The sequence below is a fragment of the Periplaneta americana genome, chromosome 7 (assembly GCF_040183065.1).
Source record: "Periplaneta americana isolate PAMFEO1 chromosome 7, P.americana_PAMFEO1_priV1, whole genome shotgun sequence".
In the NCBI taxonomy this organism is placed as follows: domain Eukaryota; kingdom Metazoa; phylum Arthropoda; class Insecta; order Blattodea; family Blattidae; genus Periplaneta; species Periplaneta americana.
In genome coordinates this window covers 91,183,583-91,202,852 of record NC_091123.1, presented here as the reverse complement: position 1 = coordinate 91,202,852, position 19,270 = coordinate 91,183,583, and the positions used below count along the sequence as shown (strand labels likewise).

Sequence of the window (19,270 nt, the reverse complement as noted above, 5' to 3'; positions counted from 1 at the left end):
CCACGCAATATCCTTCCGCGTAGTTGTTTACACGAATATACACTTCCCCCATGTCATACCAGTTACAGTCCTAATAGCAGCAGGTCGTCTCACGTCTACGTAAGTACGTCCATAATTTAGCCCTCCAATTAATTTTTCAAATTCTTCTAAAATTGATATTAATTATTATTTCATTACAGATAATTTACATTAAACACAGGATGTTTGTAGTAATCCATACAGTTGCTAACTATGCAGTTGTCACATTTTAAACGATGTAAGTACTTTTAAATATCCAATCCGATTACAATTTACATTTGATAATTCCCATTTCTATTGGTATTTTTTATACATTTCAGATATATTCACCACTCATTGGACTGAACAAGAGTTCCACATATTATGAAGTTTAATTACTAAATGGTTTTTAACATTTTTAACATTATTTAAGTTTACTACCTGTAACATTACATTTTAATAGTGGAGATGTCTTGTACATCATTAATTCAAATAGTACTCACCACCAATAGCTACGTATGTGACATTGAGATATTGTATAACTCTGCCTGAGGATGCCTGAATAGGCGAAAACGTTCGCAATTTTGTAATTCATGTATATAAACTTAATGACTATAAACATTGATTGTCATTGACTGAGTAATAAAATATTATATTGTATTCACTTATAGAAATTGACAATCTGAATATTCCATCATGCTTTCTTGATTAAATCAGTTTTTTAAACAGGTTATTCTCAAAAGTACAAAAGGCTAAAGAGAGTAAAAGATCTTATTCTTGTAGCAAAGAATATAATTGCTAATAGTACAAGAAAAATATTAAGAAACCGACTATTTAGTGCAAATAATATTAATTGTAGCATACAAATCATTCACTTACGTGGTATTCGAAATAGCATTACATACATACAAACGTAAGTGTTCTGCCCAAGGGCAGGTCTTTCACTGCAAACCCAGCTTTCTCCAATCTCTCCTATTTTCTGACTTCCTCTTAGTCTCCTTATATAATTCATATATCTAAATGTCGTCTATCATCTGGTCTCTTCTTCTAGTCCGAACTCTTTGAGTGCATCCTTCAGTAGGCAGTTTCTTCTCAGCCAATTCCTTCTTCTCTTTCTGACCAGTTTCAGCATCATTCTTTCTTCACCCACTCTTTCTAACACAGCTTCATTTCTTATTCTGTCTGTCCATTTCACATGCTCCATTCTTCTCCATATCCACATTTCAAATGCTTCTATTCGCTTTTCTTCACTTCGTCGTGATGTCCATGTTTCTGCCTATACATTGCCACACTCCATACAAAGCACTTCACTAGTCTCCTAAGTTCTTTTTCCAGAGGTCCGCAGAAGATGCTCCTTTTTCTATTACAAGCATCCTTTACCATTGTTATCCTTTTGACTTCCTGGCACCAGCTCATGTTACTGCTTATAGTATACCCCAAGGTATTTGAAGCTGTCCACTTGCTCTACTGCCTCATTTAGTATTGGCAAGTTCCTTCTTTATTTTTCTTCCAACAACAATCGTTTTCGTCTTGTTTACATTTATCTTCATCCCATACTGCTCACAGCTATCATTTAGCTCCAGCACCATACCTCTTAGTATCATCTCCTCTTCTGCTAATGCTATGTAATTAGCAAACTTTATACAATTTATTCTTCTTCCTCCTACTATCACCACTCCCATGTTCTGAAAACAGTTCTTCACTACATTCTCCAAGTAGATGTTGAATAGGGTAAGTGAGTGAGTGAGGTTTAAAAAGAGCGTATCTCAGCCACTATGGCTATTTGCGCCCTTATCTAAAACTCTTCAAAAATAAAAAATACAAACAATACAACAAGCTGTATGCTAACACAAGCTAAAAAAACGTTGTTACATTAAACGAAGTACACAAATGCAGTATTAACAAGGACAAGGTGATTCGAGGGAAAAAAAAAAAAAAAAAAAAAAAAGTTCTCAGACCCTAGGTAGTGTTCGAAAAGAGACAACAAAATAATGACACAAACACCACCAAACACAAATTATATGGTGCATTTCAAAACAATAAAATTATATAAAATATTTGGATGTAGAAGGTCCGAAATGTAACAGGATAGGTGATAACGGGCATCCTTGTCATACTATTCTCCCTATTTCACTTTCTTCTAACATTTCCTCTCTTATCTTGACTGACTCGTTTCATATAAAGATTACTGAACAGTCTTCTGTCTTTCCAATCCATACCCATTTTCTCGAGGATGTCCATCAGTTTGTTTCAATCCACTCTGTCAAACACCTTTTTAAGTCCATAAATACTAACAAATACTATATACACTTCTTTAGTCTTCTCCAGGTATCTTTCGCTGATTGTTCGTAGTAGTCCAATTGCATCCCTCGTACCTTTTCCCTTCCTGAGGTCAAATTGCTCTTCTTCCAACTGTTCTTCCATCTTAGAATATAAATGTCGATTCAGTATTCGCAGGATAATCATTGCTAAATTAAAATACGTGTTGTTGGAAATAAATAAGTTCATACACGTGTTACTAGAGTTCAGATGAATAGCATTTCAGATATGGAAATTAGACTATACTATAATATTTTCAATGCTGTAACTTTTTTTTCTGTTATGTAATATTAGAACAATTGCACAAAGCTTGAAAAACTGTGCCAGGAACATGTATAATTGAATTTTGTGTAAAACTTCAGATACATAGTTTTGGAATTAGAATGACGAATGCATTAATTGCATTATTCAATAGATAGCAAATTCCCTTAGGTTGGTATTCATAGTCGACACTTTCGATTAAAGTGTTCTTTGCAAGATGCAAAGTATCACTTTTCCGTTGCACAGTCGACACTTTGGTGCAAAGGAACACTTCGGATGAAAGTGTACTTCCGACCACACTTTGAGCCGAAAGTGTCACTTTGTAGAAAAATGGCGGACGTCTTGGAAGTTGTCAATTATTTATTAGAACGTGTGGAAGAGGTGGCACAATTAGTGGACAATGTACAAAAGCGTTACATTAGGGATAGGCCTAAAGACAATTCCGTGCAATTTTATAATGATAATAGAATTAAAAAAAAGGTTCCGATTTGATTAAAAAACTTACCGAGACTGCTCATCTTTTTGTTGACCGGTTCACAAAAACGAATAATAGAGGTTTGCCAGTGCCTCCAATAATACAGTTATTGATTGCATTAAAATTCTATGCTACAGATATGTACCATACATTAATATCTATAATATTATAGTTCAGGTATTTCTGTAGTAACATTCGTATATTTATAACCTCAATTCGATAAAGTGATATGTAGGCAGATATGCCTATATAACCTATTTTTATTACTGAAACGAATTTTTTAACTTAAATAATATTAAACTAACTTCAATCTCATGTAGGCGTAATTATCTTAAATTAGCATTGAGAGACCTCATGTGCCTGCTTTTTAAGCAGATTCCATAATAATATTGGGTTTAAAATGATTCTGATTTTTGTTGACTACCTGTATTTTGAGATAAGACTTATCTTGATGTCGATATAATCATTACTGTTTTGATAATAAATATTTTCATGTCGGTAAACAATACATCTGAAATGGTTGCTTCTGCTGAGATACTATCTCTAGTTCATGTGCAGTCATAACCTCACCATGAAAAGAGATCTCATATCATTAGGCCTATTTTGTTTAGCATTGTAGAAAAATTTGGCATTCAAAATATTCCAGAAGAGCAGGCAATAATGGAAACTAGAGATAATAATACTTACTTACTTACAAATGGCTTGTAAGGAACCCGAAGGTTCATTGCCACCCTCACATAAGCCCGCCAGCAGTCCCTATCCTGTGCAAGATTAATCCAGTCTCTATCATCATACCCCACCTCTCTCAAATCCATTTTAATATTATCCTCCCATCTACGTCTCGGCCTCCTTAAAGGTCTTTTTCCCTCCGGTCTCCCAACTAACACTCTATATGCATTTCTGGATTCGCCCGTACGTGCTACATGCCCTGCCCATCTCAAAGTCTGGATTTAATGTTCATAATTATGTTAGGTGAAGAATACAATGCGTGCAGTTCTGTGTTGTGTAACTTTCTCCATTCTCCTGTAACTTCATCCCGCTTAGCCCCAAATATTTTCCTAAGCACCTTATTCTCAAACACCCTTAACCTATGTTCCTCTCTCAGAGTGAGAGTCCAAGTTTCACAGCCATACAGAAGAACCGGTAATATAACTGTTTTATAAATTCTAACTTTCAGATTTTTGGACAGCAGACTGGATGATAAGAGCTTCTCAACTGAATAATAACATGCATTTCCCATATTTATTCTGCGTTTAATTTCCTCCCGAGTGTCATTTATATTTGTTACTGTTGCTCCAAGATATTTGAATTTTTCCACCTCTTCGAAGGATAAATCTCCAATTTTTATATTTCCATTTCGTACAATATTCTGGTCACAAGACATAATCATATACTTTGTCTTTTCGGGATTTACTTCCAAACCGATCGCTTTACTTGCTTCAAGTAAAATTTCAGTGTTTTCCCTAATCGTTTGTGTATTTTCTCCTAACATATTCACGTCATCCGCATAGACAAGAAGCTGATGTAACCCATTCAATTCCAAACCCTGCCTGTTAGCCTGAACTTTCCTAATGGCATATTCTAGAGCGAAGTTAAAAAGTAAAGGTGATAGTGCATCTCCCTACTTTAGCCCGCAGTGAAATGGAAAAGCATCAGATAGAAACTGACATATACGGACTCTGCTGTATGTTTCACTGAGACACATTTTAATTAATCGAACTAGTTTCTTGGGAATACCAAATTCAATAAGAATATCATATAATACTTCCCTCTTAACCGAGTCATATACCTTTTTGAAATCTATGAATAATTGATGCACTGTACCCTTATACTCCCATTTTTTCTCCATTATCTGTCGAATATAAAAAATCTGATCAATAGTCGATCTATTACACCGAAAACCGCACTGATGATCCCCAATAATTTCATCTTCGTACGGAATTAATCTTCTCAAAAGAATATTGGACAAAATTTTGTACGTCAACAAAAGTGATATTCCTCGAAAGTTACCACAGTTGGTTTTGTCCCCCTTTAAACAAAAAAATTATAATTAATAATAATAATAATAATAATAATAATAATAATAACAATAACAACAAAAACAATAATATAATAATAATAATAATAATAATAGCAATAGTAATCTGTTAATTTCATTCTTTTGACGTCTATTCACTATTCATGAAGAAAAAGACAAAAATGAAAATAAAGGGAATAAAACGATATATCAATGAAGCAGATACGTATAAAACCTAACCTAACTTAACGATATAAATGAAATATATATACATATATATATATACACACACAAAACTTAACCTACTCAGTTCAACTTAACCTATTTTGCAATTCATTTTTAATTTTCAGAGAAGTCTATATTGTATCTTAAAAGTATTTATTTCAGTCACTGACTTCACAGCATATGTTTAAGGTGCTACACCTTTACATTACATATTTAAAAGATGTATGAACGTTTTCGTTGGTCTACGCCAACATCATCAGATACGAGGTACATTTCAGCAATATCAATGTTCTCTACATAATATCTACAAATACAAAACATACTTAGTGACATGCAAAATGAGACATATTAAAAACCAACATTGCTGTGATACACATTGACATTCTGTATGACTGCCTTGATTGTCACTTACTTAAAATACATGTATAGATTACAAAAATTGATTTATATATATATATATATATATATATATATATATATATATATATATAAATGCAAGTCTTCACATATGAGATAATAAAATGACATGATTTAAAAGTGGTAAAAATAATAAAATATAAAACTAAGATAAAAATTGTGAATGTGAAGAGTTGCAAAATTTACAGTAATTACATTTATTATATTTTATTTCTGTTTCACAATAATATATATATTTCCACCATTCAGAAACGTATGTATTATGGTTTGTGTCACGTAAGTAGTCGTCACACAGTCCTCACACAACCACCATATAATCAACATCTAAGAAGGCACGTCTACACGGATTCATTCTGATAATTGACTTGCGCCATACCACACGTTCATTACAATTACAGTATTGGACATCGACAATACATTGCCATATTTGAAGAACAGCATTACCGACAAAATCAAATATACATCATTATTCAACATCAAACAACCCAACGTATAATACATTGGCATTTATAAAACCATATAAACTTGAAAAAAAAAAAAAATATATATATATATATATATATTCAAATAATTACGTGACACAAACCATGATACATACGTTTCTGAATGGTGGAAATATATATATTATTGTGAAACAGAAATAAAATATAATAAATGTAATTACTGTAAATTTTGCAACTCTTCACATTCATAATTTTTATCTTAGTTTTATATTTTATTATTTTTACCACTTTTAAATCATGTCATTTATTATCTCATATGTGAAGACTTATATATGTAAATCAATTTTTGTAATCTATACATGTATTTTAAGTAAGTGACAATCAAGGCAGTCATACAGAATGTCAATGTGTATCACAGCAATGTTGGTTTTTAATATGTCTCATTTTGCATGCCACTAAGTATGTTTTGTATTTGTAGATATTATATAGAGAACACTGATATTGCTGAAATGTACCTCGTATCTGATGATGTTGGCGTAGACCAACGAAAACGTTCATACGTCTTTTAAATATGTAATGTAAAGGTGTAGCACCTTAAACATATGCTGTGAAGTCAGTGACTGAAATAAATACTTTTAAGACACAACTTAACCTAACTATATAAACCAATAGACAATATGTACAAAATCTAACCTAACTATATAAATCAGTGGAATGGATACATACAAAACCTAACATAACAATATACATCAATGAAAAAGATATGTACAAAACCTAATCTAACTTTATAAATCAATGGATCAGCTATGTATTGTACAAAACCTAACCTAATTTCACCAGCATTATCACTACCTATTTAATAAAATATTATATATCTGAACTGACTCAAATAATCTAAACTATCTTACGTACTTACTTACGTACTGGCTTTTAAGGAACCCGGAGGTTCATTGCTGCCCTCACATAAGCCCGCCATTGGTCCCTATCTAAATTATCAGCAACAAAAACTAGAAACTGAAATAAAACAACTTTAAATATATATTTTCTTTCTCGCACAATCAATTAGGCTCCCAACTCAAATCACAATCATTATAATCTGTGGGTTACACATTAATTTGTTATTGTTTGTTCACTTGTTTTGAATGGCATTATGGAACTTCTGTTACCAACCAAATTGTAACTCTACACTTTGCTGGCGTAAAGTGACACTTTGTAAAGTGCACTTCTTCAATCGTCCATGAATACCACTAATATGAAAGAGCCACTTTCGTCAAAAGTGTCACTTTGCAAAGTGGCGATATAAAGTGTCGACTATGAATACCAGCCTCAGTCTTTCTCTATCTCTCCCTCACTATCAGTTTGGCAACAGTTCAATAATGCTGGATGAATATTGGCTGAACTCATGTACCTTCTAAAGCTTATGCCGTACAGGAGATTATGTCGGAGAATAACTAGAGTTGCCAACCACCCGGAATTTTTCCAGATTGCCAGAAAATCAGTCCCCTATGCAGGAAAAAACTAAATTGTTTTCAGGATGCTTAATGTCCGGAATTTTGTTCACTGCAATATTATATTCTGAAATTTCATATTTTAATATTAGAGATTGGATGTAGTTTGCAATGACTACCAAAGACATTTTATAATTATACGATATAAATAGAATCAAATAGTTTGTAAGTACTATGAATTCTTTGGATAGAACACAGAAATGAGTTTGTGGAGCTCATTGGTGACATGGCTTGGTAGTAAATCAGGATTTGAATAACATGAGTGATTCTGATGTGCATCTCTTTAAGAAGGAAGCATTGAATGTGTATCAGAGGGTCACTGACTACTGTATTTGCAAAAATGGTTTGATTACTATTCTTCACTTCTTAAGGAAATCACTTTCCTAAGCCTTAATGATACTTTCATATTCAGCGTCCTTAATGAAATTGTGAATATATTGCATGTTGTTAAATAAATAAATAGATAGATAGATAGATAGATAGATAGATAGATAGATAGATAGATAGATAGATAGATAGATAGATAGATAGATAGATAGATAGATAGATAGATAGATAGATAGATAGATAGATAGATAAATAGGCAAGTAAGTAAATAAGTAAGTAAGTAAATAAATAAAATTATTATTATTATTATTATTATTATCATCTTCATTCTATACAGCTCAATACTTCGTCGCACTGAGTTACTTGTCTTACATCTTGATTATAATAATAATTATATCCATGAGCAGGCTTAAGATAAGATGTGTAATTCCTAAGTTACTAATTGTTGTCAGCTTACCGGTGATGATAATACATCAATATTATTTTCTTTGCTTACTTTATACTGCACTTTATAAAGTATACTCGAATTAAAACAATTATATTTTGTGAGGGGGATAGAAGTTATCCCTGGCAGGGATGTTAATATGAATTTATGAGAGGGGGATAACTTTCCAACAGGGGGAAATCTTCATCCCCCCGTTAATTCGCACTCTGGGAGGAAGTGAAATTGGGACAGGAGTATTTCAATGATCCCCTTTATTACCTACCCTGTTCAATATCTACTTGGAGGATTTAGTGAAGAACACTTTTCAGAACATGGAAGGAGTGATAGTAGGAGGAAGAAGAATAAAGTGCATAAGATTTGCTGCTGATATGACATTGTTAGCAGAAGAGATGATACTAAGGAATATGCTACTGGAGCTAAATGACAGCTATGAGCAGTATGGGATGAAGATAAATGCAAATAAGACGAAGACCATGGTCTTAGGAAGAAAAATAAAGAAGGTAAACTTGCCAATACTAAATGAGGCAGTAGAGCAAGTGGACAGCTTCAAATACTTGCGGTGTACTATAAGCAGTAATATGAGTTGCTGCTAGGAAGTCAAAAGAAGGCTAACAATGGCCAAGGAATCTTTTTAGAAAAAGGAACATCATCTACAGACCTCTGGAAAAAGAACTAAAGAAGAGATTAGTGAAGTGCTTTGTGTGAAGTGTGCCATTGTATGGGGCAGAAACATGGACATTACGACGATGTTAACAGAAATCAATAGAGGCATTTGAAATGTGGATATGGAGAAGAATGAATTGTGTGAAGTGGACAGACAGAATAAGAAATGAAGCTGTGTTAGAAAGAGTGGATGAAGAAAGAACAATGGTGGAACTGATAAGAGTAAAGGGAATTTGCTGAGTTACTGTCTGAGAAGAAACTGCCTACTAAAGGACACTTTGAAAGGAATGGTGAACGGGAGAAGAGTTTGGAGCAGAAGAAAATATCAGATGATAAAAGACATTAAGATATATGGATCATATGAGGAGTTAAAGAGGAAGGCAGAAAATAGGAAAGATTGGAGAAAGTTGAGTTTGCAGTGAAAGAGCTGCCCTTGAGCAGAACACTATGAATGAATGAATAAATGAATGAATGAATGAATTAACACTGCAAGTCAGACCCACACTTAGAAAAGGATAAAGAAAATTAAACCAGAAAATACTGACAATCATAATTACTGATCAAAATCAAGCATTGAGAATAAAACATTATTAAAAGTTGCTTCTCAGAATGAATCAAGATGAACAAATGCTGCTTCTGTCAAAACAATAAAACGATCATGTATATCCTCCATTATAGCAAAAAATGAATACACAGCACCACAATAAAGTATGAAATTATCTTCATAGATAGACCTAATTTTTTAATGTCTATAACATGTAAGGGATGGCAGTATCATGTACCGAAGTCTATTACTTCAGCAGTTAATCATACAATTTTGTGTGATAAGCAGATTCAAACTGATCACCCAGTAACAGCTAATAAATGTAATGTTAGAATCCGTAATGTACATGTGAAATAATGTAAAGTAATTGATGATGCTGTACTATGTGATCAGAACCTGGTGTATGAAAAGATTGAGGAAAAAATGTAAGAATCATTCAGCTGTGTTGAAATTGATGATGAGATTTGAAATATAAGTTTTATCAATTAGAACTGAATCATGTGTCATAAAGGTTGACCATACCTATCAAAACTACCACCCCAGGTAAAAATGTGTAAAATACAAGACAGTATTATTTTAAGTTGCTCACAGTTTTTGGAAATTATTATAGAAGAAAATCATTCTCTCTAGATCTGTTCCAAAATAAGCTGGATATGTGGTCGATATACTGTACAGAATCTCCTATTTGTGACATGCCATTCCCATCTAACCTAATCGCTTGTAAAGTCTATTCTATATCTAGCTAGTTCTTTTGCTATTAATGTCACCCCTCCTGTTCTATAAAGACTAGTTATATTCCAAGTACCAAATCTCAATCTTATTCCTTTCCAGAAACAAAATTTGGGCCACCTGAATTAAGCACTGAGCATGTTATAATTGGAACTTCGAAAATTCAGGTGGCCCAAATTTTGTTTCCAGGTCTGTACGAGTATAATAATTCACGATTAATGAACATTACTTGGCAATAAGAAGATTCTAATAAGCATACAAAATAAATTACTCTATTAATCTACTACTTACAAGGAATACTTCCTCTGTGCCCCCTGCACCAGTAACACTTGTAACTTTAGGACTAAAGCTCGACACATTAGATTCCATTGGAGGACGTCCCCTCCTCCGTTTCAGCGGAGGCTCCAGATCAGAGCCATTCCCCACAGATTCAACATGTGATACTTGGGGATCTACACAGTTTATACTATCTTCATTTGAAGGCTGAGTAGGTTGCCCCTCTTGTCTCCATGATACTTCAGCCAGACCCTTGATTCGGAGATCCTCTGCTGTCTTCAGCAAAGATGCCAAATGAGACTGAAACAATTTTAAATAATTATTACAGTGGTTGCTGTACTCATAAAAAAAATTAATACAAATGAAACAAACACGTAGAGAGAATTATTTTCTTCTCATATCAAGATTTTATAATTGTCAAGTCGAATTTTCTTTTGCTAACTTTGTTTCGAATTTTGGTACAGACAAATACTGTGAAACCCAACTAAATCAGACTTCACAAATTTGGGGAGCTCTTTATTTATTCATTTACACAAGACACTTGGAAATTAATAGTCCACAAATTGGAAGTAGAAGTACATGCAAAGATGAGAAACAGTCAGTTGATCTGTTACTTGACCACAAGAGCAGAAATGACATTGGCAGCTAAAAAGAAATGGACAGAAAGAACAGAGAAATATTAAGACATAACTGTTGCAGTTTATTATTCAGCTAATCAGAAGCCTCCAGGTAGGCGTGATGATGAGTCAAAGTTCTTTGTATAGAGAAAATTTCTTGGAATTTATTAAAGTAATGAAAAAAATATTACACTTTTAGAGAGCCACCTGAATTCGTCCACAGTTGTTAGAGGAACTTCTGCTACCATAGAAAATCATAACCATCCTAACAAGTATTCGGTCTAATGGCTTGTTACAGTCTCAAGCCATCTCTTTAAAGGTCTTCCTAGTGTTCTCTTCCCTCTTGGAAAGCAGGTTGAAATGTGATGAGGAATGCGAGTCCTTTCCATGCAGTGAACATGTTGCTGCCAATTCTGTAGCTATAGATGTAATCCAAAACAGAAGGTATTTCAAGCTCTTGAAGAACATCTTCATTCCTCTTGCGGTCTAATCTAGTATAGCCAGCTGTTCTTAGCAGGAATTTATCTCATTGGCTACTATTAGGGTTTTATCTCTTTCCCTCAAAGTCCAAACCTCACAACCATAAGTTAGTACTGGTCTTGCCAATGTTTTATAAGCTTTAATCCTTGTACATTTCTGCACTAGGGAGGGTTTAAACACTTTGTTGATGACTGCCATTGCTCGGTTATAATTTAAAATTTTAGCAGATATGTCTCCATGCATTGTGGGTCCCTATCACCGTGGCACAGCACGTTCTCAGGTTGCGGATCAAGGAGACAGCCTCCAAATATGGAGGGTAGCTGTGAATATATTGAATAAGCAGTTGCGGACAGCCGATGAGGGGTGGTCCTCCAGCTTGGGGGTTGGGCAAAGGGCTAACAACCCATCTCCATAAAAAAACAGCTTGTTACGAAATCTTCAAATAAGCCTTGGAATGGGACTGATTCTCTGGCATGACCACAGCAAAGGAATAAGGTTTTGAGATTTGGTACTTGGAATGTTATAAGTCTATATAGAACAGGAGGGGTAACATTAGTAGCAAAAGAACTAGCTAGATATAGAATAGACTTTGTGGGAGTACAGGAGCTTAGGTTAGATGGGAATAGCATAACAGAAATAGGAGATTACATGTTGTATTATGGGGAAGGAAACGATAATCATCAATTAGGAACAGGATTCTTTATTCATAAAAGAATAAAATCAGCTATAAAAAAGGTTATCAGTGATAGGTTATCGTATTTAGTACTTAAGGGTAGATGGTGCAATATTGTAGTTATAAATGCTCACATCCCTGCAGACGAGAAAGACGACCATGTAAAGGATAGCTTCTATGAGGAATTGGAACAGACTTTTGATCAGTTACCTAGATATCACATGAAAATTTTATTGGGGGATTTCAATACTAAAGTAAGATGGGAGGATATTTTTAAACCTACTATTGGGAAAGAGAGCCTACACGTAACTAGTAATGATAATGGAGTTAGGTTAGTCAACTTTGCCAGATCAAAAAATTTAATTGTCAAAAGTACAACATTCCCCCATAAGGATATACATAAATATACTTGGACTTCTCCAGATGGATTGACACATAACCAGATAGATCACATCTTGATAGATAAAAGACATACTAGTATTGTAGACATTCGAACCTTCAGGGGGGGCAGACTGTAATTCTGACCATTATTTGGTAATTTGGAAAACTAAGAGAAAGACTATCAGCAGCCAAGCGAGTAGAGCAACAAGTTAATATTAGAAGATTCAATATTCCGAAATTAAAGGACGAGGAAACTAAGCAACATTATCAGGTCGAAATTTCAAATAGGTTTGTAGTATTAGCAAGTTCCGACGAAGTTGAGGAAGAGTTAGATGTTAATAGCGTGTGGAAAAATATCCGAGATAATATCAAAATTGCAGCTGAACAGAGCATAGGTTACCTATGGAACTAAAAAAAAGAAACTATGGTTTGATGAAGATTATTGCATGGTAGTAGAAAGACAGAAACAGGCAAAATTGAAATTCTTACAGGATCCAGTTGATGCGAATACAGACAATTATTTCAATAAAAGATGGGAAGCAAATCGTATACTTAGGAATAAAGAGAGAGATTACTTCAAGGAAAAACTGAATGAGGTAGAAACAAAGAGTAAAAATAAAAACATTAGAGATTTATATAAGGGTATAAAGGAATTCAAGAATGGATATCAGGCAAGAGTAAACGTGATCAAGGATGAGAATGGTGACTTGCTTGCAGACTCTCATTGAATCCTGAACAGATGGAAAAACTATTTTAGGCAACTACTAAATATACACAGGCCAAATAGAAATGATCGGGACGAAATTGAAATACAAACTGCTGAGCCATTTATACCCGAACCCACACTTTCTGAACTCGAAATAATTTCGCAATTATTGCGATAGAAAATCTGAAAAATTATAAGTCTCCAGGTATTGATCAAATTCCAGCAGAATTAAGTGGAAGAGGGTGGAAGCGCATTATCTAACGAAATTTATAAGCTTGTACTTGCTATTTGGAAAAAGGAAACTGTGCCAGAACAATGGAAGGAGTCCATAATCGTACCTATCTTTAAGAAGGGGAACAAGACTAACTGTAGTAACTTTCGAGGAATATCACTTTTGTTGACGTCGTACAAATTTTGTCAAATATTCTTTTGAGAAGATTAACTCCATATTTAGATGGAATTATTGGGGATCATCAGTGTGGTTTTAGGCATAATAGATCAACTATTGATCAGATGTTTTGTATTCGACAGATAATGGAAAAAAAAAATGGGAGTATAAGGGTACAGTGCATCAGTTATTCACAGATTTCAAAAAGGCATATGGCTTAGTTAAGAGAGAAATTTTATATGATATTTTTATTGAATTTGGTATTCCCAAGAATACTAGTTCGATTAATGTTGTTGTTGTTTTCTAATGCCAGGCGTTTGACAATAAAGTCATTTGACCTCTTGCACTCCAATACTTTTCAAAGATATTATCATGGCCAGCCACTGAAGCACAGATTTTGAGGTGTTCCATATCCATCTCTTGATCTGAGTCGCACAATGGGCAGATAGGGGACTGATATATTCCAATTCTATGCAAGTGTTTGGCCAAACAATCATGGCCTGTTGCCAATCTAAATGCAGCTACAGACGATTTTCGTGGTAAATCGGGAATTAACTGTGGATTATGATGCAGAGAGTTCTATTTTTTCCCTTGCGATTGTGTTATCAAATTTTGTTTGTTGAAGTCTAAGTATGTAGATTTAATAAATCTTTTCACAGAGTAATACGTAGATTTAGTAACAGGTCTGTAAGTAACAGTGCTGCCCTTCTTTGCTAAAGTATCTGCATTCTCGTTTCCCAGGATTCCATAATGGGATGGTATCCATTGGAACACAATTCTTTTATTGAGTGTTATTAATTGGGAGAGCATTTTAGTTATTTCTGCTGTTTGAGATGAAGGTGTGTGTTTAGAGACTATTGATAGAATAGCTGCTATGGAGTCTGACAATATAACTGCATTCTTAAATTTATTGATGTGGCATAGAAGATTCCTGAGACTTTCACTTATTGCAATTATTTCTCCATCAAAACTTGTTGTTCCATACCCAAGAGATCTATAAAGTGAGAAGAGACAGCACGTAACACCTGCACTGGCACCTTGTTCTCTGGAGATCAAGGATCCGTCAGTGTATAAATGAAGCCAGTTTTGTGGAGGGTACCTAATATTAATTGTCTCTGAAGACAATTGTTTCATTATTTCAGTGTTTACTTCTGATTTCACTATTTCTTCTGTTAAATTTAGATTATACTCTATATTCAATAGAGTTAAAGGGTTTGGTTTAATTTGCAAGTTTTCTTTTAAATTCGGGATATTGATTTTCTGTTTTAATTCTTGAACAATGGATATGAAACTTTTTTGAGTTTTCAATCTACAGAGAGGACTGTATGAATGCCAATTGTTTCCTGGTAATCTGATAAGTTTTTCATATTGAATCAGTGCTATTTCTTCTATTGTCATTTTGATGCTGTTAATATTAGTGAGGAATCTCATAGAATCTATTGGAGTTGTTTTGATTCCACCAGTAATGAGTCTGAGAACTTGGTTTTGAACATATTCTATTTCGTTTATGAAAGGTGAAGTAATTACAATTTCTCCACAGTATGTCAGCACTGGCTGTATAAACATTTTGTATGTAGTGTTCAAAGTATTCCTAGAGCATCCCCATTTCTTTCCTGCTAGTCTTTTTAGAAGGGAGAATCTTTTACGAGCTTTTTCAGAAATGTATTTCAAATGGTTGCTCCATGTTAACTTACTATCGAAAATAACTCCAAGATATTTGGATTCATAAGTCCTAGGAAGATATTGGCCATTGTATTGGATATTGAATTCTCTTTCTTTTTTACCAAGTGAAAATATTTGGTAGTTACTTTTGCTTAAATTGAGTGTCATCAAATTTGATGTATTCCATTCATGTAGTTGATTTAGAGCTTTAAGAGCAGAATTTTGAATTTTGTCTCTATGTCTGTAAGATCCGGAAGTTCACAAAACTATATCATCTGCAAATAGTGCTGTTTTCATGTTTGATTCCTCTAATAGGGAGGGTAAGTCATTTATATAAATATTGAATAAAGTTGTGCTGAGGACAGCACCCTGAGGTAGACCTCGATATGTGTCTGTAACTAGAAAGTGAGTTATTTAATTTAGTGGCAATGATCTTTGACTAAGGAATTCTGATATCCATCTGAACATACTGCTGGAGATACCTAATTTCTGGAGTTTTAGTAATAATTTATTTCTCCAAACAGAGTCATATGCTAACTGAAAGTCAATAAATATTGCCAAGGTATCTTCTTTCTTGTTAACACTGTCTTTTATTTCTTGCCCGAGGCGTATGACTTGTTCACTGGTAGAGTGTAGTTCGATTAATTAAAATGTGTCTCAGTGAAATGTACAGCAGAGTCCGTATAGGTCAATTTCTGTCAGATGCATTTCCAATTCACCGTGGGCTAAAGCAAGGAGATGCACTATCACCTTTACTTTTTAACTTCACTCTAGAGTATGTCATTAGGAAAGTCCAGGATAACAGAGAGGGTTTGGAATTGAACAAGTTACATCAGCTGCCTGTCTATGCGGATGACATTAATATGCTAGGAGAAAAGCCACAAACGATTAGGGAAAACACGAGAATTTTACTTGAAGCAAGTAAAGAGAGAGGTTTGGAAGTAAATCCCGAAAAGACAAAGTATATGATTATGTCTCGTGACGAGAATATTGTACGAAATCGAAATATAAAAATTAGAAATTTATCTTTTCAAGAGGTGAAAAAATTCAAATACCTGGAAGCAACAGTAACAAATATAAGTGATACTCGGGAGGAAATTAAACACAGAATAAATATGGGAAATGCCTGTTATTATTCGGTTGAGAAGCTTTTATCATCCAGTCTGCTGTCAAGAAATCTGAAAGTTAGAATTTATAAAACAGTTACATTACCGGTTATTCTTTATGGTTGTGAAACTTGAACTCTCACATTGAGAGAGAAACATAGGTTAAGGGTGTTTGAGAATAAGGTGCTTAGGAAAATATTTGGGACTAAGAGGGATGAAGTTACAGAAGAATAGAGAAAGTTACACAACACAGAACTGCACGCATTGTATTCTTCACCGAACATAATTAGGAACATTAAATCCAGACATTTGAGATGGGCAGGGCATGTAGCACGTATGGGCGAATCCAGAAATGCATATAGAGTGTTAGTTGGGAGGCCGAAGGGAAAAAGACCTTTGGGAAGGCCGAGATGTAGATGGGAAGATAATATTAAATGGATTTGAGGGAGGTGGGATATGATAGAGACTGGATTAATCTTGCTCAGGATAGGGACCAATGGCGGGCTTATGTGAGGGCGGCAATGAACCTCCAGATTCCTTAATAGCTAGTAAATAAGTTTTCCTTTATCAAAATTTCTATTAATGCAATCCTATTTATGGTGTCCAAGGCTTTATGAATATCAACAAATGCTAGATGAGTTTCTATTCAGCTCTATTCTTTTCAATAAGTAATTTTAGTGTAAAATAGCCATCGGCACAATATCTGCCCCACCGAAATCCATTCTCTTCTTCAGTTAATAGTTCACTATAGAAATTATACAATTTATATTGAAAATGATATTACAAAAGCTGCTTCTGACGTCAAAGACAAAATACGAGAGGAAATAACAGTAATTCATCTACATCCGTTTCAATAATACTCAATGAAACATCTGATATTCTGAGTAAATCACAATTATCAATAGTTCTGTGCCATGAACATTAAAGCAAAATATGGGAAATACTTCTAGGGTTTACATAATCAGTGATCAATGTTTTTTTTTTTCTTCTGAAGAAAAATGTGGTGGAACTCTATGTAGAATATATTATAGTGAATGGAGACATTACTGTTCAGTGCATGGGAATTTTGTCATTTTTAACTTTCTTTTAGTCCAACTTTAAGACTTTCAAGGCCTAAGCAGAGCTCGAAGAATAATTATATTAAGAACATAATATTAACACATTTCTCAGTTCCATAATGAAAAACATAACAAAAAGGTGGTGGAACGCCATTCTGGCACATTGGTGATATACTTGTGACGGATTATTTTCTCATACTTGTAACGGATCAATTTCTCACATACAGTATGTGATTAATTACTTCGGAATTACAGATAAATTAGTAGGTGAAACTTATAATGGATCCTCGGTGATGAGCGATAATGTGAGTAGCTTACAAACGAAAGTTCTTGCATTATATGCGAAGACTGTTTTACACTGTTATGCTCAAGCTTTAAATCTTGTTTTACAGCAGGGCTGATCAATAATCAGAGAATGCAAGTTTTTTTTCAAACACTAAGTGTCCTTCTGCCTCTTTCTCTAAATCTTCCAAAAGAGCACATGCCTTGTAAGAGTTTTTACAGAAGAGGCTATAGACAGTTGCTGCAAGAGATAGAATTTTATGTTTAGATTTTTTCTTACAAAGAACACAGATGTGAGCTTTGAGAGTTGTTTGTAAATGTTACTGAATATCCTGATAACTGAAATAGTGATGCAATAGCAAAATCTCGTGGCTTTCTGGCATTCATTAATGAACGAGATGATATTTCCATTGTAATTATTTTTAAAAGTGTTCAGTTACACCTATATCTTGCGCAATTTTCTGCTAGAAAAGGATTTTGACATAATCTATTGCAGCAAGGAAGTAAGAGATGTAAACGATCAACGACGATATGATAGAGAACAATAATTTCCATCAGTATGGGCCAATATTTTGGCACAAGATAATGAAATCCAACAAGAATCTAAATAACACTGTCTCAATGAGAATAAACACGAAAATAATTATCGGCACTTTTGATTGTATAATTCCTCAGATTGATTGTAGGTTTTCTTAAATTTGGAAAAATGGAATATTTTTAATCGTAAATATGAAGAATGTAAGAACAAATTTCTGGACTGACTCCACTAGTTTCAGAGAGAAAAAACGAATTAAATGTTCTCTGCATATCTCCAAGATTCTATGGCCAACACATTTATGAACTCATTACTTTAATGAGTGAAAACGATCTCTCTTCTAGATTCAGTGAAGTGTACAAGCTTATTAAGCTATTGTTAACTATCCCTTGTACTATAAGCTCCATTCCTTATCTGCCCTAGGAGCATCAATACCTAGTTTCGAAATACTCGAGATATAAGAGAGGATGAGTTATTTAAAACTGATGTCAATTGAGAAGAAACTTAAAACATAAACAGCCATTTTATAACAATGTCAAGGAGGTGTATGATTCAGAAAAGAAGGGTGGAACTGATGTTCAAGTAAATGTAGGTAAAACTGCACATTTCAATTATTATAATGTATATAACATGTTATATAAATATTATTCAATGTACAGTATCAAAGTCTCGGTCTCTGTTCAAGTCAAAAACTTTGATAGAACTGATATTTAACCCTTGCAGTAAATTTCAGTGA

The 19,270-nt window shown here is 33.9% G+C and overlaps 1 protein-coding gene across 14 annotated transcripts in view; it reads right to left on the bottom strand.

Moving 5' to 3' along the window:
• LOC138703288 (protein bric-a-brac 2-like) overlaps positions 1-19,270 on the bottom strand; it is a 212,012-nt gene that overhangs the window by 115,193 nt on the left and 77,549 nt on the right. For all 14 annotated transcript variants that reach the window (XR_011333076.1, XM_069831043.1, XM_069831045.1 and 11 more), the window contains one exon: positions 10,662-10,946. Coding sequence is in view for 13 of the 14 variants with exons in the window: in XM_069831043.1 (XP_069687144.1) it covers positions 10,662-10,946 (285 nt within the window). In the remaining variant the exon portion in view is untranslated. The remainder of the gene's footprint in view (positions 1-10,661; positions 10,947-19,270) is intronic.